This window comes from Salmo salar, chromosome 15 (assembly GCF_965601325.2).
Source record: "Salmo salar chromosome 15, fSalSal1, whole genome shotgun sequence".
Lineage (NCBI taxonomy): Eukaryota > Metazoa > Chordata > Actinopteri > Salmoniformes > Salmonidae > Salmo > Salmo salar.
Genome location: NC_138305.1, coordinates 60236883 through 60263584, shown reverse-complemented (window position 1 = coordinate 60263584; position 26702 = coordinate 60236883). Strand labels below are relative to the sequence as shown.

Sequence of the window (26702 nt, the reverse complement as noted above, 5' to 3'; positions counted from 1 at the left end):
GTATTTCGCGCCACACGATTCCACTGGCTGTTGACTAGGTGGGACGCAAACGTCCCACCTTGCCCAGGGAGGTTAATGGAACAGTAGTCAATATAAAATAGTCCGGGTAGCCATTTGATTACCTGTTCAGGAGTCTTATGGCTTGGGGGTAAAAACTGTTTAGAAGCCTCTTTGTCCTAGACTTGGCACTCCGGTACCGCTTGCCATGCGGTAGTAGAGAAAAGTCTATGGCTGGGGTCTTTGACAATATTTAGGGCCTTCTTCGGACACCGCCTGGTGTCGAGGTCCTGAATAGCAGGCAGCTTAGCCCCAGTGATGTACTGAGCCGTACGCACTACCCTCTGTAGTGCCTTGCGGTCGGAGGTCGAGCAATTGCCGTACCAGGCAGTAATGCAACCAATCAGGATGCTCTCGATGTTGCAGCTGTAGAACCTTTTGAGGATCTCAGGACCAATGCCAAATCTTTTTAGTTTCCTGAGGGGGAATAGGCTTTTTGTCGTGCCCTCTTCACAACTGTATAGGTGTTTGGACCATTCTAGTTTGTTGGTGATGTCAACACCAAGGAACTTGAAGCTCTCAACCTGCTCCACTACAGCCCCGTCGATGAGAATGGGGACGTGCTTGGTCCTCCTTTTCCTGTAGTCCACAATCATCTCCTTAGTCTTGGTGATGTTGAGGGATAGGTTGTTATTCTGGCACCACCTTGCTCGGTCTCTGACCTCCTCCCTATAGGCTGTCTCGTGGTTGTCGACAGGAGGGGACTGAGCACGCACCCCTGGGGGTTTCCAGTGTTGAGGATCAGCGTGGCAGATGTGTTGCTACCTACCCTGACCACCTGGGGGTGGCCCGTCAGGAAGTCGAGGATTCAGTTGCAGAGGGAGGTGTTTAGTCCCAGGATCCTTAGCTTAGTGATGAGCTTTGAGGGTACTATGGTGTTGAACGCTAAGCTGTAGTCAATGAATAGCATTCTCACATAGATGTTCCTTTTGTCCAGGTGTGAAAGGGCAGTGTGGAGTGCAAGGGAGAAAGTATTGATGCTTTGCCTGTTTGACGGTTTGTCGCAGGGCATAGCAGGATTTCTTATAAGCTTCCGGGTTAGAGTCCCGCACCTTGAAAGCGGCACCTCTACCCTTTAGCTCAGTACGAATGTTGCCTGTAATCCATGGCTTCTGGTTGGGGTATGTACGTACAGTCACTGTGGGGACGAAGTCCTCGATGCACTTATTGTTAACCTGTTAGGGCTAGGGGGCAGTATTGACACGGCTGGATAAAAAACGTACCCGATTTAATCTGGTTACTACTCCTGCCCAGTAACTAGAATATGCATATAATTATTGGCTTTGGATAGAAAACACCCTAAAGTTTCTAAAACTGTTTGAATGGTGTCTGTGTATAACAGAACTCATATGGCAGGCCAAAACCTGAGAAGATTCCATGCAGGAAGTGGCCTGTCTGACAATTTCTTCCCCTTCTTGATTATCTCTATCCATTAGAGAGGATCTCTGCTGTTACGTGACACTTCCTACGGCTCCCATGGGCTCTCAGAAGGCGGCAAAAAGATGAATCGTGGCTTTGCAGGCTCTGGTTGAAAAAAAGTAGCGCGTTTGGGTAGTGGCTGGTTACAGTACTGTGAGACTCAGGCGCGTGCCCGCGTCGACCAACTGCTTTGTTTTCTTTCCTCTGTTTACCTAAACGCAGATTCCCGGTCGGAATATTATCGCTTTTTTTACGAGAAAAATGGTATAAAAATGGATTTTAAACAGCGGTGGACATGCTTCAAAGTACGGTAATGGAATATTTAGAATTTTTTTTGTCACGAATTGCGCCATGCTCGTGACTCTTATTTACATTTCGGATAGTGTCTTGAACGCACGAACAAAACGCCGCTATTTGGATATAACGATGGATTATTTTGGACCAAACCAACATTTGTTATTGAAGTAGCAGTCCTGGGAGTGCATTCTGACGAAGAATATCAAAGGTAATCAAACTTTTGTAATAGTAAATCGGTGTTTGGTCAGGGCTAAACTTAGTGGGTGTCTAAATGGCTAGCCGTGATGGCTGGGCTATCTACTCAGAATATTGCAAAATGTGCTTTCACCGAAAAGCTATTTTAAAATCGGACACCTCGATTGCACAAAGGAGTTCTGTATCTATAATTCTTAAAATAATTTATGTTTTTTGTGAACGTTTATCGTGAGTAATTTTAGTAAATTCACCGGAGGTATGCTAGTTCTGAACGTCACATGCTAATGTAAAAAGCTGGTTTTTGATATAAATATGAACTTGATTGAACAAAACATGCATGTATTGTATAACATAATGTCCTAGGTGTGTCATCTGATGAAGATCATCAAAGGTTAGTGCTGCATTTAGCGGTCTTCTGTGTTTTTGTGACATTATATGCTAGCTTGAAAAATGGGTGTCTGATTATTTCTGGCTGGGTACTTGCTGACAATCTAATGTTTTGCTTTCGTTGTAAAGCCTTTTTGAAATCGGACAGTGTGGTTAGATTAACGAGAGTCTTGTCTTTAAAATGGTGTAAAATAGTCATATGTTTGAGAAATTGAAGTAATAGCATTTCTAAGGTATTTGAAAATCGCGCCACGGGATTACACTGGCTGTTGCGTAGGTGGGACGATTTCGTCCCGCCTAGCCCAGAGGTTAAAGCCAGTGATTGATGTGGTGTACTCCTCAATGCCATCAGAAGAATCCCAGAACATTTTGCAGTCTGTGATAGCAAAACAGTCGTATAGTTTAGCATCTGCTTCATCTGACCACTTATTTTATAGACCGAGTCACTGGTGCTTCCTGCTTTAATTTTTCCTGTTTCCTGTTGGCTTATTTCCTTATACAGCTGACTGAGTACAGTCTTAGTGCCAGCATCTGTCTGGTGGTAAATAAACAGCCACGAAAAGTAAAGCTGAAAACTCTCTTGGTAAGTAGTGTGGCCTGCAATTTATCACAATATACTCTACTGTTTGGAAAAGTGTTGCATTAAGTGAGTAAGGAAATGGTTGCATATCCCAGAACCAATTTGTGTCTGTGAGCAGGGGTTGAGAGAGCTTTTTGTGCAGATGAGGGATATACATTTTTTTAAACATTATATATCTTATTTATTTATTTATTGTCCTATCATGATGGAACGGTCCCCAACCCAAAACCCTAGACACCCATCTGAACGACCCATACACTAATGCGAAGTCCTTATCTGTTTTATTGGCCTCCTGTAAGCTGCCTATATGCAGCCAAAACAGAAAGATAAATGCGGTCAGAGACGTACTAGAGCAGCACCGTCCCCTCAAGATTCTGAGCCTGCCTGGCAGGGTTGGTCCTCCAAATCAGAGCCCCCTGATGGGAGAGCATAATATACAAGGAAATTCTTACAGCTGCTAATGAGAACCTTGACGACCTTGTACCTAGCCGGTGGGGTACCCCCACCCAGGTAGTGGCAGTGCTGGCAACACTGGCTGCAGTAACCCATGGGGAGGGGGTCACACTCGGACAATCAGAGAGGGGGCATATTATTGTGGTCCTGGTGGCACAAAATCATCAAAGGTCTGACTGCACAGAGATGCTTGGGAAAATGGTCACAACGGGGACCAGTGTGTGTGTGTGTTTCAGGGGAATGGGGTGGATCTGATCTCCACCTAGGAATTGACGTTGGTTAATCAAATCTCAAATTTGTGCCAACTTTTGCTCAATCTTGCATGCTTTGTCAAACAGCTGTAACTGTAAATGCATTCATAAATCATGTCCTTTCTTGAGTTGGGCTCTGGGATGTAACAACCGTTGAGCATCCAAGCTTATGGTTGATTCTGGGGCAAAGGGGTTGTGTGTGTGTGTGTGTGTGTGTGTGTGTGTGTGTGTGTGTGTGTGTGTGTGTGTGTGTGTGTGTGTGTGTGTGTGTGTGTATCCCACATCTGTTGCATGGGGTGAAGGATGTTGGGGACAATATAGGAAGAATCTGAATTATTCTTTGCTAAAATAATTGCTTGACAAAATTGCAATGTAATGGCAATCCAGGTTATAGGTAACAATCCTTTGCACATTATTTTGCATATTAATTGTTAATGATGGCAATTAAGATACATATATACATACATACGTGTGTGTGTGTGTGTACATATATTTAAAGCAAATTGAGGTGAGCGCATTGGAAATCGTTTTAGCGGTTGATCTGCTTCTGTTCTGTGCTGTGCTCTTTTCGAAGGATGGGTCCTAGCCTCTCAGGGGGCCTAGGGATGTGGGGGGGAACTGGGGTGGTCTGCCGGTCACTGGGATGACAACCCAACTTGGGAAGGGGAGGGGCTTTAGCGTGTGGGATAGTGGAGAACAATTGGAGGGTTTCTTGGTAGCAAAGCAAATATCATGGTACAGCTATATGGACACTCAATCGCTATGGTACTTTTTAATGGTAAATTTACAGACATATTATTATAAATAGATTTTGTATCTCGTTATGTTAAATAGTGAAATGAGTATAGCCAGTTATAATTGTAATGGCTTAGCAGATGATAAGAAGACTATCACTATTTACCTGGCTCAAAGAGAATAAATATATATCTATTGTTTACAGGAAATTCATTCAACAATTTTAGATGAAGCTGTGTGGCAAATGTACTGTGGGGGTTTACTTCTCCCATGGGCAAAAAAACTCTATCACCCCTTTTAACTAACAGTAATTTTTATCCAAATGTGCAACTTGTCCAAATGATTTTAAATGATGTTATTGGACCATAAACATATGGCTCATTCACCTTTACGGACCAAGTAATGAAAATGTATATAATAAATGATCAACCCTGCAAGCAATACAAGACTATTATTATGGCGGGAGATTATAAGACTGTTTTAAATACCTCAATGGACCGTAAAGGTAATCTCACTGAAGACTCACCCTCATGCTCTTAAGGAAATCATGGATATATTGGAACTAGTGGATATTTGGAGGCTTAAATATCATGACCTAGTGAGATATACAGTTGAAGTCGGAAGTTTACGTACAGTTAGATTGGAGTCATTAAAACTCGTTTTTAAACCACTCCACACATTTCTGGTTAATAAACTATAGTTTTGGCAAGTCGGTTAGGACATCTACTTTGTGCATGACACGTCATTTTTCCAACAATTGTTTACAGACAGATTATTTCACTTATAATTCACTGTATCACTATTCCAGTGGGTCAGAAGTAAACAGCTTGGAAAAATCCCGAAAATGTCAAGGCTTTAGAAGCTTCTGATAATTGACATTTGAGTCAATTGGAGGTGTGCCTGTGGATGTATTTCAAGGCCTACATTCAAACTCGGTGTCTCTTTGCTTGACATCATGGGAAAATCAAATGAAATCAGCCAAGACCTCAAAAAAAATTGTAGACCTCCCACAAGTCTGGTTCATCCTTGGGAGCAATTTCCAAACGCCTGAAGGTACCACGTTCATCTGTACAAACAATAGTACGCAAGTATAAACACCATGGGACCACGCAGCTGTCATACCGCTCAGGAAGGAGACATGTTCTGTCTCCTAGAGATGAACGTACTTTGGTGCGAAAAGTGCAAATCAATCCCAGAACAGCAGCAAAGGTCCTTGTGAAGATGCTGGAATATGGGGGAAAATGCACCAAATTCTTTTTCAATCTTCAACATAGAAATGCTACCAAAAATACATTTCTGAAACTTGTTACAAGTGACGGAGTCACCTATGATTTACCAAGTGATATTTTGAAAGAGGAAGCAAAGTACTTTAAGCATATACATTTTTTTTGTCTTCTCTGCTAACCGATGCAAATTTTATAGGGTTTTCTATTAATAATGTAAAATTAACAGTCATGCAGAAAGACTAATGTGAAAATGAAGTTACAGAGGAGGAACTTTTTGATGCAATTAAAGTCTTTAAGTTCGGGGGAACTCCAGGGCTGGATGGCATTCCAGTTTGAGGTATACCAAACCTTTTTTCATATACTCAGGACCGTTATTACATAGGAGTGGTTAAAACATGATAAATGGTAGATTATCAGACACTCAACAAGATGGAGTTATTTCATTATTACTGAAATGGGATATAAGTGGGAAATATAAAGATGAAAAAATTGGAGGCCTCTTATACTTTAGTGTAGTGATGCAAAAATGACTAGCAAAATGTAGAGCTGGGGGGGGAATGGCCCTAGCCCTCACCCTCCGATCCAACAGGTCCCAGACGTGCTCAATAGAATTGAGATCCGGGCTCTTCGCTGGCCACGGCAGAACACTAACATTCCTGTCTTGCAGGAAATCAAGTGCAGAATGAGCAGTATGGCTGGTGGCATTGTCATGCTGGAGGGTCATGTCAGGATGAGCCTGCATGAAGGGTACCACGTGAGGTATGAGGATGTCTTCCCTGTAACGCACAGCATTGAGATTGTCCGCAATAGGCTGAGAGGGGATGGGCAGTCTGAGCACTGATGGAGGGATTGTGTTTCCTGGTGTAACTCGGGCAGTTGTTTCCATCCTGTACCTGTACCGCAGGTGTGATGTTTGAATGTTCTGATCCTGTGCAGGTGTTACACGTGGTCTGCCACTGCAAGGATGATCAGCTGTCCGTCCTGTCTCCCTGTAGCGCTGCCTTCGGCGTCTCACAGTACGGACATTACAATTTATTTGCCCTGGCCACATCTGCAGTCCTCATGCCTCCTTGCAGCATGCCCAAGGCACGTTCACACAGATGAGCAGGGAACTTGGGCATCTTTCTTTTGGTGTTTTTGAGTCAGTAGAAAGGCCTCTTTAGTGTCCCAAGTTTTCATAACTGTCACCTTAATTCCCTACCGTCTGTAAGCTGTTAGTGTCTTAACAACCGTTCCACAGGTGCCTGTTCATTAATTGTTTATGGTTCATTGAACAAGCATGGGAAACATTGTTTAAACCCTTTTATAATGAAGATCTGTGAATTTCTTTGGATTTTTACGAATTATCTTTGAAAGACAGGGTCCTGAAAAGGGATGTTTCTTTTTTTGCTGAGTTTACAACTTTTACATTACTATTACTATAATGGTCTGGTGGTGATGTGGATATTCTCAGTAAACATATCCCAAAATAAAGAAATTACCACTCTGACAAATTTTAATAGGAAGTCAGCAAAAATAGGTAAGATCTTGCTTCCATGAAAAGGCAAATACCTGTATTTGTTGAAAAATCCCCATGATTAGCTCTTTAGTGATATCCCAGTTTACCTATTTGCTTATGGTCTTGCCTACACCTAGAAAAAGTGTTTTAAATTATATGAGGAAATAAATATTCTGTTTGATTTGGAACAGCAAGCCAGACAATATTAAACAGGCCTTTTTATATAATAAATATGAATTTGGAGGGCAGAAATGATTAAATATTAAAGCATTAGACCTCACTAAAGGCTTCAGTCATACAAAAGTTATACTTAAATCTGAACTGGTTCTCTAGCAAATTAGTAAGAATGTCTCACCCTATGCTCAAGAAATACCTTTTTTGCTTTTCAGATTACACCATCTCACTTTCAGTTATTTGAAAAGGAAATCATCTGCTAACTATTGCCATTTTTAAAACAAGCCATAAAGTTGTTTGCAATTTGAATTTAATCCACCAGAAAAGACAGAACAAATAATACAGCAAATATTGTGGTTAAACTCAAATATACTAATAGATTTAAAAGAAAATATTTGTAAAAATATATATATTTTTTTAAAGTATAATCTTTGTAAATAATATCCTAAATATGATTGGTGGAGGTATGTCATACATGCAGCTTACAAAAACATGTGTGACTGACCTGCTCAAATCCGTGTTTGGATAAAAGTAGGCACTCAGAGCTACAACATGGTATATCATACACTGCATTTGAAGAACAATGGGAAAGAAATTCTGCTTTGAAAGTTGATGAACTTGTAAACTCACTTTTGAGAAAAGGGCCTTGGAATTTTTTGGTAGCTACTGGAGAGCTCTCCTTTCAACACCCATTCAGCATTGTTCACACCCTCTTAAGTCTTAGACCCACACATCTCTTTAAGGATTCACATGAGGTCATGTGCTAAACAGTGAGTAGTCAAGATTAAGACTAAAAGTGGTAGTAGCCTACCATAAGGAAAAATTCCAGGTAAACAAAGTGTCCAGATAAAAATATTTTATAAATATTAAATGACACTTACCCAGACTCACTTGTCTAAATTGATGGGTCATGTAAAAGAAATGCTATAACCCCCAGCCACATATTGCCAAGTGGATGGTTCTCTGCAGAAGGTGTAAACGGTACAGCCAAATGGTTACTTGCATAGTAGCAATATCAGAAATTGATAGTATCAATATAAATAAAACAAACAGTATGTACATTAACAATATCAATAACGGTAGTGATAGACGAGGTAGTTATATGCATACAATCAGGGGTAAAGTGGCTGAGCAGCAGGATAAAAAAAAAATGGCCACGTATGCCGTGTGTGTTAGGAGAGAGTCATGTGAATAGAGGCACTGCAGATAGTGCTGATGACTGGTCCGTCCAAACCACGCATGAACAAGGGAATCTATTCGGAGAGCCTGTTTCTGTCCTGCCCTTGACTTTGGTGCAGGGCATGTGATGTTCTTAGCCTTTTCGTCACAAAACTCTTCTCAAAAACATATGTTTCTGGCTGTGTCCAGTCCAGGTGGTGCTTGTACAGGCAGACCATCAATGGATGGAAGGATGTCAGTCTTGCGCAGCTTAAACCTGATCCCGACTGAGTCCGAACGCTCCTTGGCGGCAACACCACCAGGCTCCAGAGCATCGACTCTGTAAAACAGGAAATAACATTCCAACCCTGCACAACCTCAATTCACCTCCAAAGTGTAGATAAGATTAACCTCCTATATAATGCAATGAAAATGATTTTCACCTGAAGTGCTGGTACTGCTTGAACTGTGGCAGCGGTCTGAAGTACGGAGTCAGGTGTTGTTGTCAAACAGGTTTCCACCAGCACCGTACCATCCTCCAGTCCAACCAGCTGTGGGATGTTGACCCCTGTCACAGTGCTGTCCTTCAACACCAGCAATCTCAGACAAAGTGTTCACTCTGGTCTTTCTGAATCGCTGCTAGATGAGGCCGAGGCACCAATCGGGGGCACACTTGGTGTGGTGAAGAGATTGTGCATGTAGTTGATGACTGCGGTTCTGCCTTTGCTGGATGACATGCCTTCATCAATCAAGTAGTTTACTTGTTGTGGTATTCCTTCACAGCAGACACCAAACAAGCCACACTTGCAAGGAGTTAAAAAGTAGATGGGTCCTGGCTGTATAGGGTCAGGAGGATAGTGCACCTGCAAACAAAAGGACATTAAGATAAATTACAATTAATTGTCTCACCCCTGTCAGTCTGTCTTAGGGTCAGAAGGAACCACAAAAGAACATTTGAGAAGTTAATGAAAAGAAAATGTAATGTAAAATATTTTTTTAATGCGTTATCATCAGGTAAGTTTCACTTTCTTACAAATGTGCAGAGCAGCAGCACTGCATACAGAAACATCTTGGAAACTGGAAGTTAAAATAACGCACAGTCCGACTACACGTACCTCTTAAATACAGAAATGTGAGATCATTCGTAGTCCCAATCATGTTGGAGGCCAATTAAGTAATCAAAACGTGTTTATGCTTTACATACCAAGTGTTGTCATCGATTCCTTGTAGAGACGCGACACTGCTGCTTTTGTCACATGTTTGTGTCCTGGGTGTCAAGTGTTTGTCCTGGGTGGCGTCCTGGTAATACTATTGCATTATCCTTGGCGTAGTTGTTGAAGTTCACCACTCGCTGCAAGTCCTCATGCTTCAGGTGTAGCTTGGGCCAGCTCTCTTTTTGATGGGGCATTAGGCCATTCTCCTTGTATGACTGGTGGAGAGTCAGGCGTGTTCTACTGATGCTGAAAGACAAATTCCAGATACTAATATTTTGGCATTATTATACCATAGATAGCCAGGTGTGTGATGGTGACTACGGCGAACTTGATGGGTCATGTAATCATCTGGTGAAGTGTTTTGTTTTGACATGCTAGCTAAACAATGAACCATAATCCTAATCCATAGAGTAAAAGGGTAAACCGAGTTTGTTTCTAGTAATCTCTCCTCCAGGCTTCTTCTTTTTCTTTGGACTTTATATGGCAGTTGGCAACCAACTTGAAGGTGCGTTACCACTACCAACTCGACTGGAGTGTGGACCTCTGTTCATTGAACAATCACCCACGTGGGTATATGCTCCTAAAAACCAATGAGTAGATGGTGAGAGGCGGGACTTGCAGCGTGTCAAGCATCACAAATAGAACCAAGTTCTATTTTAGCGCCTGGTTACGCAGACGCTCGTGAGCAATGTGGGTGCAATGATTGAATAATATGTATGTGTAAATGTATTTTGCAATGCTCGCGTACAAGCTGTAACGTGAAAAAGGCAAGGGGTCTGAATACTTTCTGAATGCACTGTGTATATACTGTACTGTATTTTAGTCAATGCCACTCAGACATTGCTCATCCTTTATATTTATATATGAATTCCTTTCTTTTACTTTTAGATTAATGTGTGTTGTTCGATACTACTGCACTTTTGGAGCTAGGAACAGAAGCATTTTGATTGGCTGGGCCTGGCTCCCAAGTCTGTGGGTCAATGCCAACCCATGGCTGCGCCCCTGCCCAGTCATGGGAAATCCGTGGATTAGGGCCTAATGAATTTATTTCAGTTGACTGATTTCTTAATATGAGCTGTAACTCAGCAAAATCTTTGAAATTGTTGCATTTAAAATATATATATATATATTATAAGTTTCGTTCAAATCAAAAAGGGGTGTTGTCAAAATGTGATTGAAATCAAATAGAACAACCTTTGAGACACGGACAGTCTAAGACCATCGACAAGCAGTGTGTAGTTTCCAGAGGTCAGCCTTTGGAGATCCTTCTGGGCCTTAGTGACTTGACTTTTACTGCTTAATTATAGGCTGACTTACTGCTTAATTATAGGCTGACTGCCTTCCAATCTTCATAATTAAATGCACTTGGCTTCACATCAAAAGAAAGTCCCTCTGTTTCCTTTGAAGGGCCATTGAACGTAGACCACATAAACATTTCATAGCCAAAAGATAAGCATGGAAATCTGAGCCAATGCCATTACCATCGCTTCCGATATACACCTTTAAAACAGAAATCTGAAGGTTGTGGGTGACCCTGTTCCGCCCCACTTCTTGTGTCGTGTTTTCACTTTGAACAAAACAAGGGGGTTGAGTTCTGAGCCTCCTTGGGCTGGCCTTCTGGGCTAGGTGTGTCTTTGCGCTAATCCCGCCTACTCAAATGACCCTGCTGCCCCAGAGCTGGAGAGGAAATGAAAGTCATTAGCAACCTAACGCTTCAGCCGCCAGAAACAAAGAGCAGACGAAGCCAACAAGCATCATTCTCTGTTCTTGGATCAGAATCAACTTGATCCCAAAGGGGAAAAAGAAGCGAGAGACTGCTCATGACGAATCCATAAACCGGGTAAACTTTAACAAGTGGAAGAGTGACCGACATGGCCCCCATTCTCATGGACTGGTAACATTAGGTAAGTGTTGGGTTGCGTGTTTAGCCTGCTAGTTATGTTAGCTGCTAACCTTAGTGTGTTCAATGTTCAAGCTAGCTAAGACGACTTAGCTAGCTAGCTTAGCTAACATATTTGGTATTGACTGTTTTGTACTCAAAGGAATCTAACAATAGCATCATGTAGCTGCACTGCATAAACCCCACAAGATGCTCAATGCCTTTATTTCAACTAGCTAACGTTAGCTAGCTGAAGCTAGGTATGCAGATTGTTGACATAGTGTTTTGTTTGTAGATAACGCTAGCTAGGTGGTAGACAGCATTTCCGGAACCGGACCAATCCCCAAAAAGTATCTAGCTATAAAATTTGGTACAGTAACATCACACGAACATGTATTTCTCAGGGAGATACTGGTGAACATGGTCTGATTTCAAGGGAACCTGAGACTACAAGTTGTGGTTGTGAAAACTCCAACACTGAAAGAGGTAAGAAATGTATGCAATTTCTGTTATGCTTTGACTCAATAATTATTTTGTTAGTTATTGACCAAAATAGTTTGTTTGCCTGTTCAGCACATTCCCTGCCTATATACAGCGTTGATTCCTACCTAGAATTAACCCAACTGAATGAATACCCATCATGGCCAGTAAAGTAAACAATGGCTCATTTGCATGACATATTGGTGGACTATGGGCAATGAAGTCATAGGATGGTACAGTAGCATGACACATCTTACATGGTTATTGCATGACGTCACATTCTATGTGCAGTGTATTCAGAAAGCATTCAGACCCCTTGACTTTTTCCACATTTTGTTACGTTACAGACTTATTCTAAAATGGATTCAATAGTTTTTTTTAATCATGATACTACACAGAATACCCCATTTAATTTATTACAAATAAAGATGCCTTATTTACTTAAGTATTCAGACCTTTTGCTATGAGACTAGAAATTGAGCTCAGGTGCATCCTGTTTCCATTGATCATCCTTGAGCTGTTTCTACAACTTGATTGGTGTCTGCCTGTGCTAAATTAAATTGATTGGACATTAATTGGAAATGCAAACACCTGTCTATATTAGGTCCCACAGTTGGCAATGCATTTCAGAGCAAAAACCAAGCCATGAGGTCGAAGGAATTGTCCACAGAGCTCTGAGACAGGATTTTGTCAAGGCACAGATTTGGGGATGGGTACCAAAAAATGTCTGCAGCATTGAAAGTCCAAGAACACAGTGGCCTCCATTGTTCTTAAATGGAAGAAGTTTGGAGCCACCAAGACTCTTCCTAGAGCTGGCCGCCCAGCCAAACTGTGCAATCGAGGAAGGGCCTTGGTCAGGGAGGTGACCAAGAAGCCGATGGTCACTCTGATAGAGCTCCATGATCGGAGAAACTTCCAGATGAACAACCATCGCTGCAGCACTCCACCAATCAGGCCTTTTAATGGTAGAGTGGGCAAACAGAAGCCACTCCTCAGTAAAAGGCACATGACAGCCCTCTTGGAGTTTGCCAAAAGGCACCTAAAGGACTTTCAGACCATTTAGAAACAAGATTCTCTGGTCTGATGAAACCAAGATTGAATTATTTGACCTGAATGCCTAGCGTCACGTCTAGAGGAAACCTGGCCCCATCCCTACAGTGAACCATAGTGGTGGCAGCATCATGCTGTGGGGGTGTATTTCAGTGGCAGGGACTGGGAAACTAGTTAGAGGTGTACCTACCAACAGGACAACCACCCTAAGCACACAGCCAAGACAACGCAGGAGTGTCTTCAGGACAAGTCTCTGAACGTCCTTGAGTGGCCCAGCCAGAGCCCAGACTTGAACCCGATTGAACATCTCTGGAGAGACCTGGGGGAAAAAAGCTGTGCAGCAACACTCCCCATCCAATCTGACATAGCTTGAGAGGATCTGCAGAGAAGAATGGGAGAAACTCCCCGAATACAGGTGTGCCAAGCTCGTAGCGTAATGCCCAAGAACACTCAAGGCTGTAGTCGCTCCAAAAGTGCTTTAGCAAAGTACTGTGTAAAGGGTCTGAATACTTATGTATTTGTAAAAATGTGATTTCAATTTATGTCTAAGATATTTGCCAAAATTGATTTAAAAAAAACCCTGTTTTTGCTTTCGCATTATAGGATATTGTGTGTAGATTGAGGGGGGAAAATGATTTAAATCATTTTAGAATAATGCTGTAATGTAACAAAATCAAGGGGTCTGAATACTTTCCGAGTGCTCTCTGTATGTAAAGGACACTGTTGTGACAGACCAGGTAGTAATGTAAGCCCCCCCCCCCCCCCCTCCCATTTATCTGTAGTCAACACAGCATTGATGGTGATTCACAATCCTGGAGAGCATTGAAGTGGTTGAATTCATAAATGGTGTGTACGTTCTCGCTATAATGTGCTCATGTTCCATAAATATTATGTGATCAAAATCACCTTTTTTTTGGTATATGCGCAGTATGCAGTCTGATGTATACAGGAATTGAAATTGCAATGTATTGACGTAAAAATGTATTTTCCCAATGTCAACCTATAATGCACAGGATAGTTTGGACCTGTTGGATGGAAGAAACCAAGTCAACCATAGATGATGACGAACATCCTAACCCTTCAGCTACACTACATGCATCACCATCAAAAGTATCCATGCGACGTTCTATCTGGTACACCAGAAACCAACCAAATCAACTTAGTCTCATTATTTCAATTCACAAGATAGAATGCACGTCAGCCATTGAAAATGTAACCTCTGTAGTAGGCCCGTTAGGATGCATTGCGGTCTTACCGGCTCTGATGACCTAGTAGGTGTTGAAAGGTGGGAACCAGGAGCAGCACATAGCTTTGTGGTCTGGAGGTGTGGGACCTGGCAAAAGGGTTTTAATTCCAAACTGCTGTGTGTGTGGTTGGCACTGGCCTCACGAGAGGCTGTGGCACCATGTAGGCTTTGTACCTGGGAGCTGATAGATGGTGTATTCAGACTCCTTGACTTTTTCCACATTTTGTTACGTTACAGCCTTATTATAAAATTGATTAAATCGTTTTTTTCCCCCCCTCGTCAGTCTACACACACTACCCCATAATGACAAATCAAACACAGGTTTTTAGAAATGTTTGCAAATACATAAGTATTCAGACCCTTTACTCATTACTTTGTTGAAGCACATTTGGTAGAGATTCCAGCCTTGAGGCTTTGGTATGATGCTACAAGCTTGGCATACCTGTATTTGGAGAGTATCTCGCATTCTTCTCTGCAGATCCTTTCAAGGTCTGTCAGGTTGGATGGGGAGTGTTGCGGCCCAGCTATTTTCAGGTCTCTCCAGAGATGTTCGATCGGGTTCAAGTCTGGGCTCTGGCTGGGCCACTCAAGGGCATTCAGAGACTTGTCCTGAAGCCACTCATGCATTGTCTTGGATGTGTGCTTAGGGTCACTGTCCTGTTGGAAGGTGAACCTTCACCCCAGTCTGATAACCTGCTCCAGAGGGCTCAGGACTTCATCAATGATCTCTCTGTACTTTGCTCCGTTCATTGTTCCCTCAACCCTGACTAGTTTCTCAGTCTCTTCCGCTGAAAAATATCCCCACAGCATAATGCTGCAACCACCATGCTTCTCCGTTGGGATGGTGGCAGGTTTCCTCCAGGCATGACGCTTGGTATTCAGACCAAAAGGTGCCTTTTGGCAAACTCCAAGCGGACTGTCGTGCCTTTTACTGAGGAGTGGCTTCCATCTGGCCACTCTACCATAAAAGCCTGATTGGTGGAGTGCTGCAGAGATGGTTGTCCCATCTCCACAGATGAACCATCGGCTTCTTGGTCACCTCCCTGACCAAGGCCCTTCTCCCCCGATTGCTCAGTTTGGCCAGGCAGACAGCTCTAGGAAGAGTTTTGGTGGTTCCAAACTTCTTCCATTTAACCTCTCTGGGCTAGGTGGGACGTTTGCGTCCCACCCTAGTCAACAGCCAGTGGAATCCCATGGCGCAAAATACAAATACCTCAAAAATGCTATAACTTCAATTACTCAAAAATATGACTATTTTACACCATTTTAAAGACAAGAATCTCGTTAATCTAACCTTTGATCGTCATCAGATGACACTCCTAGGACATTATGTTATACAATACATGCATGTTTTGTTCAATCAAGTTCATATATCAATAAACAGCTTTTTACATTAGCATGTGACGTTCAGAACTAGCATTCCCACCGAACACTTCCGGTGAAATTACTAAATTACTCACGATAAACGTTCACAAAAAAACATAACAATTATTTTAAGAATTATAGATACAGAACTCCGTTATGCAATCGCGGTGTCCGATTTTTAAAATAGCCTTTCGGTGAAAGCACATTTTGCAATATTTTGAGTAGATGGCCCGCCATCACAGGCTAGCTATTTTGACACCCACCAAGTTTGGTACTCACCAAACTCAGATTTACTATAAGAAAATTGGATTACCTTTGCTGTTCTTCGTCAGAATGCACTCCCAGGACTTCTACTTCAACAACAAATGTTGGTTTGGTTCCAAATAATCCATAGTTATATCCAAATAGCGGCGTTTTGTTCGTGCATTCAAGACACTATCCGAAGGGTGACGCGCCGGCGCATATCGTGACAAAAAAATTCCAAATATTTCATTACCGTACTTCGAAGCATGTCAAACGCTGTTTAAAATCAATTTTTATGCAATTTTTCTTTTAAAATAGCGATAATATTCCGACCGGGTGACGTCCTTTTCGTTCAGACTCATTGTAAAATGGACTCTTCACGTGCATGCGCACGCCCGTCTCATTGTTCTCAGATCGACCACTTACCAAATGCGCTACTGTTTTTCAGCCAATAATTGCAGAGTCATCATTCAACGTTCTGGCGCCTTCTGAGAGCCTATGGGAGCCTTAGAAAGTGTCACGTTACAGCAGAGATCCTCTGTTTTGGATAGAGATGACAAAGAAGGCCAAGAAATGGTCAGAGGGCGCTTCCTGTTTGGAATCTTCTCAGGTTTTGGCCTGCCATATGAGTTCTGTTATCCGGCCGTGCAAATACTGCCCCCTATCCCCAACGGGTTAAGAATGATGGAGGCCACTGTGTTCTTGGACTTTCAGTGTTGCTGAAAGGTGGAATTCAATCAAGTTGTATAAACATCTCAAGGATGATCAATGGAAACAGGATGCACCTGAGCTCAATTTCAAGTCTCATAGCAAAGGGTCTGAATACTTATGGGTAGGTTCTAATTTTCGGAGTAAATAACTCACGGACAATAGAGAAGCTTAACCAAGTTTAATTCTATCCAAAGGGTTGATACAGCTGGATTCAGACAATTGACATTTCACACAAGCACTGATATTTAACCCTTTCTCCTAGGCTGAGTCTCCTCCTCCACAACTGAACAGCCAATTCATCTGTTACTAGACAGAACCTTAGTGATATCTGTTCTGCCTCATCTAACCTGACCTCTACCCCAAAGTTCTCACTCCTCCCCAACTCAAGGCTGTCATGGTTATTGATAACAGAGACTGTCTCTCTCCTCCCATAGGATCCCTGATGGCAAACAATAACATATCCTGACATAATGTAAACTTTATACATTCCCCCCCTCTCCTTAGGTTCTAAGATCTCCACCTGTCTCCCCTACACATTCCAAAGCCATCTGACTCCTACAGATAACCATTAACTTCTGATATAACAACCATTCTCTATCATCCCTCAGATACTATAGTATTACTTCTGATCTATCATGTCTCTAGTATAGCAATGTTCAAAGTTTACCCAGAATCCACATTTATATAAGTTGGGTATTTTTGTAAAAATAAAATTGAAAGATTACTACAAACCTGTTTTCGCTTTGTCGTTATGGGGTATTGTTTGTAGATTGAGGATTTGTATTTATTTAATCCATTTTAGAATTAGGCTGTAACGTAATAATGTGGAGAAAGTCAAGGGGTCTTAATACTTTTTAGATGCATTGTATGTCCTGCCTTGTATGTGTGTGTTTATTTAAGTTCTTCAAGTGTTCAGTTGTCATGTAATTGTCCCAATTTTGGGTGGAAGAGTCACTTTTACCTTAAGTTTAATTGTGAATTACAGTTGAAGTCGGAAGTTTACATACACTTAGGTTGGAGTCATTAAAACTCGTTTCTCAACCACTCCACAAATGTCTTGTAAACAAACTATAGTTTTGGCAAGTCGGTTAGGACATCTACTTTGCATGACACAAGTCATTTTTCCAAAAATTGTTTACAGACAGATTATTTCACTTATAATTCACTGTATCACAATTCCAGTGGGTCAGAAGTTTACATACACTTGACTGTGCCTTTAAACAGCTTGGAAAATTCCATAAAATTGTCATGGCTTTAGAAGCTTTTGATAGGCTAATTGGCATCATTTCAGTCAATTGGAGGTGTACCTGTGGATGCATTTCAATGCCTACCTTCAAACTCAGTGCCTCTTTGTTTGACATCATGAGAAAATCAAAAGAAATCAGCCAAGACCTCAGAAAAAAAATACGTAGACCTCCACAAGTCTGGTTCATTCTTGGGAGCAATTTACAAATGCCTGAAGGTACCAGGTTCATCAGTAAAAACAATAGTACGCAAGTATAAACAACCATCGGACCACGCAGCCGTCATAGCGCTCAGGAAGGAGATGCGTTCTGTCTCCTAGAGATGGACATACTTTGGTGCAAAAAGTGCAAATCAATCCCAGAACAACAGCAAAGGACCTTGTGAAGATGCTGGAGGAAACAGGTACCAAAGTAGCTATATCCACAGTAAAGCGAGTCCTATATCGACATAACCTGAAAGGCCGCTCAGCAAGGAAGAAGCCACTGCTCTAAAACTGCCATAAAAAAGCCAGACTACTGTTTGCAACTGTACATGGCGACAAAGATTGTACTTTTTGGAGAAATGTCCTCTGGTCTGATGAAACAAATTGAGCTGTTTGGCCATAATGACCATCGTTATGTTTGGTGGAAAAAGGGGGAGGCTTGCAAGCCGAAGAACACCATCCCAACCGTGACGCACGGGGGTGGCAGCATCATGTTGCGGGGGTGCTTTGCTGCAGGAGGGACTGGTGCACAAAATAGATGGCATCATGAGGTAGAAAAATTATGTGTATATATTGAAGCAACATCTCAAGACATCAGTCAGGAAGTTAAAGCTTGGTCGCAAATGGGTCTTCCAAATGGACAATGACCCCAAGCATACTTCCAAAGTTGTGACAGAATGGCTTAAGGACAACCAAGTCAAGGTATTGGAGTGGCCATCACAAAGCCCTGACCTCAATCCTATAGAACATTTGAGCAGAACTGGAAAAGGCGTGTGTGAGCAAGGCCTACAAACCTGACTCAGTTACTCCAGCTCTGTCAGGAGGAATGGGCCAAAATGCACCCAACTTATTGGGAAAGCTTGTGGAAGGCTACCTAAATCGTTTGACGCAGGTTAAACAATTTAAAGGCAATGCTACCAAATACTAATTGAGTGTATGTAAACTTCTGACTCACTGGGAATGTGATGAAAAAATAAAAGCTGAAATAAATCGTTCTCTCTACTATAATTCTGAGATTTCCCATTCTTAAAATAGTGGTGATCCTAACTAACCTAAGACAGGGAATTTTAACAAGGATTAAATATCAAGAATTGTGAAACTGAGTTTAAATGTATTTGGCTAAGATGTATGTAATCTTCTGATATCAACTGTGTGTGGATTTTTACATGAGTCAAGTCTTATCATGCAGCAAGTAGTCCCAATCATCCGTGGATCTGTTACTACAGCAGTGTTAATGCTGATGCGAGAGAAAAAAATCACAACACTGAAGTTATTAGCGCTACTGTCAATGGCCTTTCCAAGTTTTCATAGTATTGATTCTAACTCGGTGTAATTGTATATTCATTTCAGTTTCATCAGGAAAAGGTAAAATACTTGTAATGAGCGTAATGGCTGCCATTCTGTATCAACAAAAGTTTCCTACCAAGCCCCTTGCACTGATGTTCCTGGAGAAACTCTTGCCTGGTTGGTAGTGGTACAGAATGGCAGACACTGTATACACACCACTGTATCCTGTGCACATGCCAAATAAACATTTGATTTTTTATTACATAAATGGATAACTCAGGACCCTGTCTTTCAAAGATCATTTGTATAAATCCAAATAATGTCGTCATCATTATAAAGGGTTTAAACGCTGTTTCCCATGCTTGTTCAATGAACCATAAACAATTAATGAACATGCACCTGTGGAACAGTCGTTAAGACACTAACAGCTTACAGATGGTAGGCAATTAAGGTCACAGTTATGAAAACTTGGCTCACTAAAGAGGCCTTTCTACTGACACTGAAAAACACCTAAAGAAAGATGCCCAAGTTCCCTGCTCATCTGTGTGAACGTGCCTTAGGCATGCTGCAAGGAGGCATGAGGACTGAAGATGTGGCCAGGGCAATAAATTGCAATGTCTGTACTGTGAGACGCCTAAGACGGCGCTACAGGGAGACAGGACGGACAGCTAATCATCCTCGCAGTGGCAGACCACGTGTAACACCTGCACACGATCGGTACATCCGAACATCACACCTGCGGGACAGGTACAGGATGGCAACAACAACTGCTTGAGTTACACCAGGAACGCACAATCCCTCCATCAGTGCTCAGACTGTCCGAAATAATAGGCTGAGAAAGGCTGGACTGAGGGCTTGAAGGCCTGTTGTAAGGCAGGTCCTCACCAGACATCACCGGCAACAACGTCGTCTATGGGCACAAACCCACCGTCGCTGGACCAGACACGACTGGAAAAAAGTGCTCTTCACTGACGAGTTGCGGTTTTGTCTCGCCAAGGGTGATGGTCGGATTCGCGTTTATCGTCGAAGAAATGAGCGTTACACCGAGGCCTGTACTCTGGAGTGGGATCGATTTGGAGGTGGAGGGTCCGTCATGGTCTGGGGCGGTGTGTCACAGCATCATCGGCCTGAGCTTGTTGTCATTGCAGGCAATCTCAACGCTGTGCGTTACAGGGAAGACATCCTCTTCCCTCATGTGGTACCCTTCCTGCAGGTTTATCCTGATATGACCCTCCAGCATGACAATGCCACCAGCCATACTGCTCATTCTGTGCTTGATTTCCTGCAAGACAGGAATGTCAGTGTTCTGCCATAGCCAGCGAAGAGCCCGGATCTCAATCCCATTGAGCACGTCTGGGACCTGTTGGATCAGAGGGTGAGGGCTAGGGCTATTTCCCCCCCCCCGGAGTTTATATGTAGTGTTGTTCTCTTACCAGTGTAAGAATCTAATGTACCATCCTATGACTTCATGGCCCATAGTCCACCAATATGTCATGCAGATGAGCCATTGTTTACTTGACTGACTACGCTGGATAATTATTTTAAGTCCGTTAAGAACAAATTCTTAATTACAATGAAGGCCTTCCCCGGCCAAACCCTAACCCGGACAACGCTGGGCCAATTGTGCACCACCCTATGGGACTCCCAATCACGGCCGGTTCTGGTGGGTAGTTCACACTAGGTAGGAATCAATGCTGTTTATAGACAGGCAATGTGCTGAACAGGCAAACATTGCTAACTATTTTGGTATTTTACCAACAAAATAATTATTGAATCCCAAAACATAACAGAAAATGCAAATACAGCATTTCTTACCTTGGTCTATTACCAACAAAATAATTATTGATTCACAAAGTAAAATAGATGTATACAGCAATTCTTCAGTGTTGGGGTTTGCACAACCACAACTTGCACAGTCTTCCGTTCCCTTGAAATCAGACTGTCTCCACCAGTATCTCCCTGAGAAATTTAGTATTTTGTGTTTATTAATGATCCCCATTTAGCTGCTGACAATGCAGCTGCTACTCTTCCTGAGGTCCAGCAACATTAATAGTTATATACAGTTAAAATTATGACATTACGTTTCGTAACACTTTACCCAATACATTTAGTGTGTTCCCTCAGGCCACTACTCCACTATCACATATTTACAATACAACATCCATGTGTACGTGTGTGTCTGTTTTGTCTGTACAGTCCCCACTGTTCAATATGGTATATTTGTAATGTTTTTTTAAGTCCTGTTCTACTGCTTGCATCAGTTACCTGATGTGGAAAAGAGTTCAATGTAGTACTGTGCACCTCCCATAATCTGTTGTTGACTTGAGGATTTTTAAGAAATCTTTGGCATGTTTTGTGGGCTATGCATGGTTGTCCGAGCTGTGTGCTAGTAATTTAAACAGACACCTCAAAGTATTCAGCATGTCAACATTTCTTACAAAAATAAGTAATGATGAAGTCAGTCTCCTCAAATTTGAGCCATGAGAATGGCTCAAATGCATATTATTGTTAGTGTACTTTTAAGGGCCAGCCATGCTGCCCTGTTCTGAGCCAATTGTATTTTTCCGAGGTCCCTCTTTGTGGCACCTGACCACATGACTGAACAGTAGTCCAGGTGCGACAAAACTACAGCCTGTAGGACCTGCCTTGTTGATAGTGTTGTTAAGGCGGCAGAGCTTTATTTTGGAAAGACTTCTCCCCATCTTAGCTACTGTTGTATCAACATGTTTTGGCCATGACCGTTTACAATCCAGGGTTACTCCAAGCATTTTAGCCACCTCAACTTGCCCAATTTCCACATTTTTATTTATTACAAGATTCAGTTGCGGTTCAGGGTTTAGTGAATCATTTGTCCCAACTACAATGCTTTTAGTTTTTGAAATGTTCAGGAATTTATTCCTTGCCACCATTCTGAAACTGCAGCTCTTTAAGTGTTGCAGTGACTTCACTCGCTGTAGTAGCTGACGTGTAGTGTTGCATCATCCTCATACATAGGCACACTGGCTTTACTCAAGGCCAGTTAAATTTCATTAGTAAAATTGATAAAAGTAAGGGCTTAGGCAGCTGCCCTGGGGAATTGCTGATTCTACCTGGATTATGTTGGAAAGTCTTCCATTAAAGAACACCCTTCTGTTTGACAGGTAATGCTTTATCCACAACATAGCAGGGGGTCTAAAGCCATGACACATACATTTTTCCATCAGCAGACTGTGATCAATAATGTCAAAAGCCGCAAATAAAAAACAACACAGCTCCCACAATCTTTTTAGCATGAATTTCTCAGCCAATCATCAGTCATTTGTGTAAGTGCTGCGCTTGTTGAATGTCCTTCCCTACAAGCGTGCTGAAAGTCTGTCAATTTGTATACTGTAAAATAGCATTGTGTCTGGTCATGTTTTTTGCCCCCAAAAGTTTACTAAGGGTTAGTAATAGGTTGATTGGTTGGCTATTTGAGCCAGTAAAGGGGGCTTCACTGTTCTTGGGCAGCAGAATTACTTTTGCTTCCCTCCAGGCCTGAGGGCTCAGACTTTCTAGTAGGCTTAGATTGAAGATATGGCAAATAGGAGTGGCAAAATCACCACTGTTACCTCAGTAATTTTGCAACCAAGTTGTTAAACACCAGTGGCTTGTCATTGTTGATAGACAACAATCATTGTTTTACATCTTCCACACTCTATGGAATTTGTAGTGTTAGCGTTTGTTGCTGGCATGTCGTACCCAAGTTTGCTAATCTTGCCAATTAAAATTATCCACTGGCTTCCAGTTGAAGCTCGCATCCGCTACAAGACCATGATGATTGCCTACGGAGCTGTGAAGGGAACGGCACCTCCATACCTTCAGGCTCTGATCAGGCCCTACACCCAAACAAGGGCACTGCGTTCATCCACCTCTGGCCTGCTGGCCCCCCTACCTCTGAGGAAGCACAGTTCCCGCTCAGCCCAGTCAAAACTGTTCGCTGCTCAGGCACCCCAATGGTGGAACAAGCTCCCTCACGACGCCAGGACAGCGGAGTCAATCACCACCTTCCGGAGACACCTGAAACCCCACCTCTTTAAGGAATACCTAGGATAGGATAAAGTAATCCTTCTAACCCCCCCCCCCCCTTAAAAGATTTAGATGCACTATTGTAAAGTGGTTGTTCCACTGGATATCATAAGGTGAATGCACCAATTTGTAAGTCGCTCTGGATAAGAGCGTCTGCTAAATGACTTAAATGTAATGTAAAAAATAAAGTAATTGGCAATGTCAGAGAAATACATGTTTCTGTACCAAATTGTACAGCTAGAAGCATTTTTGGGGGGTGGTCCTGGGCAGAAACTGCTGTCTTACCACCTAGCTAGTTAGCATTATCATCTACAAACGAGAGAGACTACCATGTAAACAATCTGCATATCTAGCTTTAGCTAGCTAACCGTACCTAGTTGAAGTAAAAGCATTGAGCATCTTGTTGGTGTTTATGCAGTGTCACTACATGATGGTATCGTTAGATTCCTTTGAGTACAAAACAGTCCAAATTCAGATGTAAGGTAGCCTTGTTAGCTGCTAGCTTGAACATTGAACACACTAAGGTTAGTAGCTAACGTAGCTAACAGGCAAAAAACTCAACCCAACACTTACCTAACGTTACCAGTCCATTAGAACGGTGGCCATGTCAGTCACTCTTCCATCGGTTAAAATTAATCCAATGTTTGTCATGTTTATGGATTGGTAATGAGCAGTCTTTCTCGCTTGTTTTTATCTTTTGTGGTCGAGTTGATTCAGATCCAAGAACAGAGAATGATGCTTGTTGGCTTCGTCTGCTCTTTTTATTTCTGGCGGCTGAAGCGTTAGGTTGCAAGTGACTTTCACTTTCTCTCCAGCACTGGGGCAGTAGGGTCATTCGAGTAGGCGGATTAGCACAGAGACACACCTAGCATAAAAGTCCAGCCCAAGGCGGCTCAGGGCTCAACCGCCTTGTTTTTGTTCAAAGTGAAAACACTACACAAGAAGTGGGGAGGCATAGGTTCACCCACAATCTGCGGATTTCTGCTTTAATACAGTCACAACATTGTGTAAACAGGTTCTAAAGTTGGACTCCTATTCTTCAGTGAAGCTGTGCATTGCAGTCATTGTTAATTTCTCCCAAAGGGCATTGGCAATATAAGAAGTGCACATTTAGAGAGCGTGTCTCTCTCTTGTCATTTGATCTTGTCTAATTGAGACCTTTTCTACGACAAAGGTCAGACATGGCTAACTTCTTCGCTGACTGTATACACTGTAAAAGGGACATGTCAGTCACCATTCGCTAGCAACACACTTAGCAACAAGATGTTCTGTGTGCCATTTCCAATATAGGCCTGTCTAGCAATGAATGATCAACATATTATTTGCCTTGATAGTGTATTGCAGAGTCTAGCCCATTAGCTGGTTTGTCTTGTCCTCAGATAAGGATGGCAAGGCCTTCCACCCCACCTATGAGGAGAAGCTTCGTCTGGTGGCCCTCCACAAGCAGGTGTTACTGGGGCCATACAACCTTGACGCCTCTCCAGAGGTGGGCTTCTTTGACGTCCTGGGAAATGATCGCAGGTAACCCACCTCCCCTGTGTGTGTGTGTGTGTGTGTGTGACTTTTTAACTCCAGCTGACACTCCAGCCCTAGTGCTGCTGCTGTGTTTCAGGAAACGTGAGGAAACAGTTTGGAATCAGAGCTTTTCCTCTTCACGTTTTATCAAGGTTTTTCACAGCTGTGTGAAAAGAAAGTTGTCCCCCATCTCTATCTCCCGCTCATTTAAATTCAAAGGGGCTTTATTGTCATGAGAAACATATGTTTACATTGCCAAAGAAAGTAAAATAAACAAAAGTGAGAAGAAAAAAAATTGAACATCTACAGTACAAAAAAAACGATACTATCCCTCTTTCCCCTCTGTAGGAAAGAGTGGGCTGCTCTGGGTAACATGGAGAAGGAGGAGGCTATGGTGGAGTTTGTCAAGCTGTTGAACAAATGCTGTAACTTATTTGCACCCTATGTCACCTCCCACCAAATAGAGAAGGATGAGCAGGAGAGGAAACGGTAAGATGTCCAGGAGGACAGACATTTCTGCCCATCACAGCAACATGGTGGAAACTAGCCTAGGAGTTAGGGAGTTTACTCAAGTTTGTGTTTTTGTCTCTTTCCTTCCATCTCACCTCAGGAGGGAGGAGGAGGAACGACAGCGCCGGGAGGATGAAGAGAGGGAGCGACAGAGGCAGGAGGAGGAGAGACGGATGATCAAAGAGGAGGAGAGGCTGAAGAGGGAGGAGGAGGAGAGGAGGCAGTTGGAGGAGGAGAGGCTACGGGTGGAGCAGCAGAAGTGAGTAGTGTATCTTTGTGTGTATGATAGATTATCAATTTCTTTAGCTACAGTGTTTATGTAGTCCAGTTTTCGTTGAAGGAAGGGTGATGAGTTGACTCCATCCTCCCCCTCCCTGTGTGCAGACAGCAGATCATGGCAGCACTGAATGCCCAGACGGCGGTGCAGTTCCAGCAGTATGCTGCCCAGCAGTACCCAGAGAGCCCTGAGCAGCAGCTGGGTCTCATACACCAGCTACAGGAACAACACTACCAACAGTACATGCAGCAGCTCTACCAGGTCCAGCTGGCACAACAACAGGTACACACAACAACATTCTATGCACCTCACATCTTCCTCAAGCAAGTGGGTAGGCCAATGACATCACATCAGACCAACTCCTTAACTGATTTTTGGTTTTTGAATGAGTTTTCTTTTAAGCCACCTACAAATTTCTGTAATGAATAAAATATTACCACTACCTTTTTAAAAATAAACACAATTTAACACCATAACAATCGCTTTTGTCTTTTAAACGCCCACACCAGTAGGAATCCACTTTTTTGAGCTGAAAGACGATGACCAGAGCTTACCCAAGTCAATAAGTCATAGTTTTAGTCAAAGTATGACATATGGTAGGTGTTCCAGTGGCATGCATTGAAATGCGTGGCTTTCTTTTGCAAAATAACTATGAATTAACGGACATATTTTCAAATAATTGTCAACCAACAGTGCCTTCAGGAAGTGTTCATACCCCTTGACTTATTCCACATTTGTTTTTACAGCCTGAATTCAAAAGTGATTTAATATTATTATTTTTTTTACCCAGCTAAACACAATACCCCATAATGATGAATTGAAAACATGTTTGTATAAATGTTTGTAAATATCTAATTTTTCATAAGTATTCACACCCCTGAGTCAATACTTTGTAGAAACACCTTTGGCAGTGATTGCAGCTATGAGTCTTTTTTGGGTAAGCCTTTTAAGAGCTTTCCACACCTGGATTGTGCAACATTTGCCTATTATTCTTTTTAAAATTC

General features: G+C 42.4%; 1 protein-coding gene and 1 long non-coding RNA gene across 5 annotated transcripts in view; both read left to right on the top strand.

Moving 5' to 3' along the window:
• The window catches only part of LOC106571761 (Golgi resident protein GCP60), a 46025-nt gene that overhangs the window by 13101 nt on the left and 6222 nt on the right, over nt 1–26702 (top strand). For all 4 annotated transcript variants that reach the window (XM_014145195.3, XM_014145194.3, XM_014145193.3 and 1 more), the window contains exons 2-5: nt 24776–24917; nt 25260–25400; nt 25522–25680; nt 25806–25980. In XM_014145195.3, coding sequence (XP_014000670.1) covers nt 24776–24917; nt 25260–25400; nt 25522–25680; nt 25806–25980 — 617 coding nt within the window. The remainder of the gene's footprint in view (nt 1–24775; nt 24918–25259; nt 25401–25521; nt 25681–25805; nt 25981–26702) is intronic.
• Nucleotides 10764–19620, top strand: LOC106571762 (uncharacterized). Its single transcript, XR_001320998.3, has 4 exons — nt 10764–11548; nt 11928–12009; nt 13836–13899; nt 14067–19620. It is a non-coding gene; the product is annotated as an uncharacterized LOC106571762 (long non-coding RNA).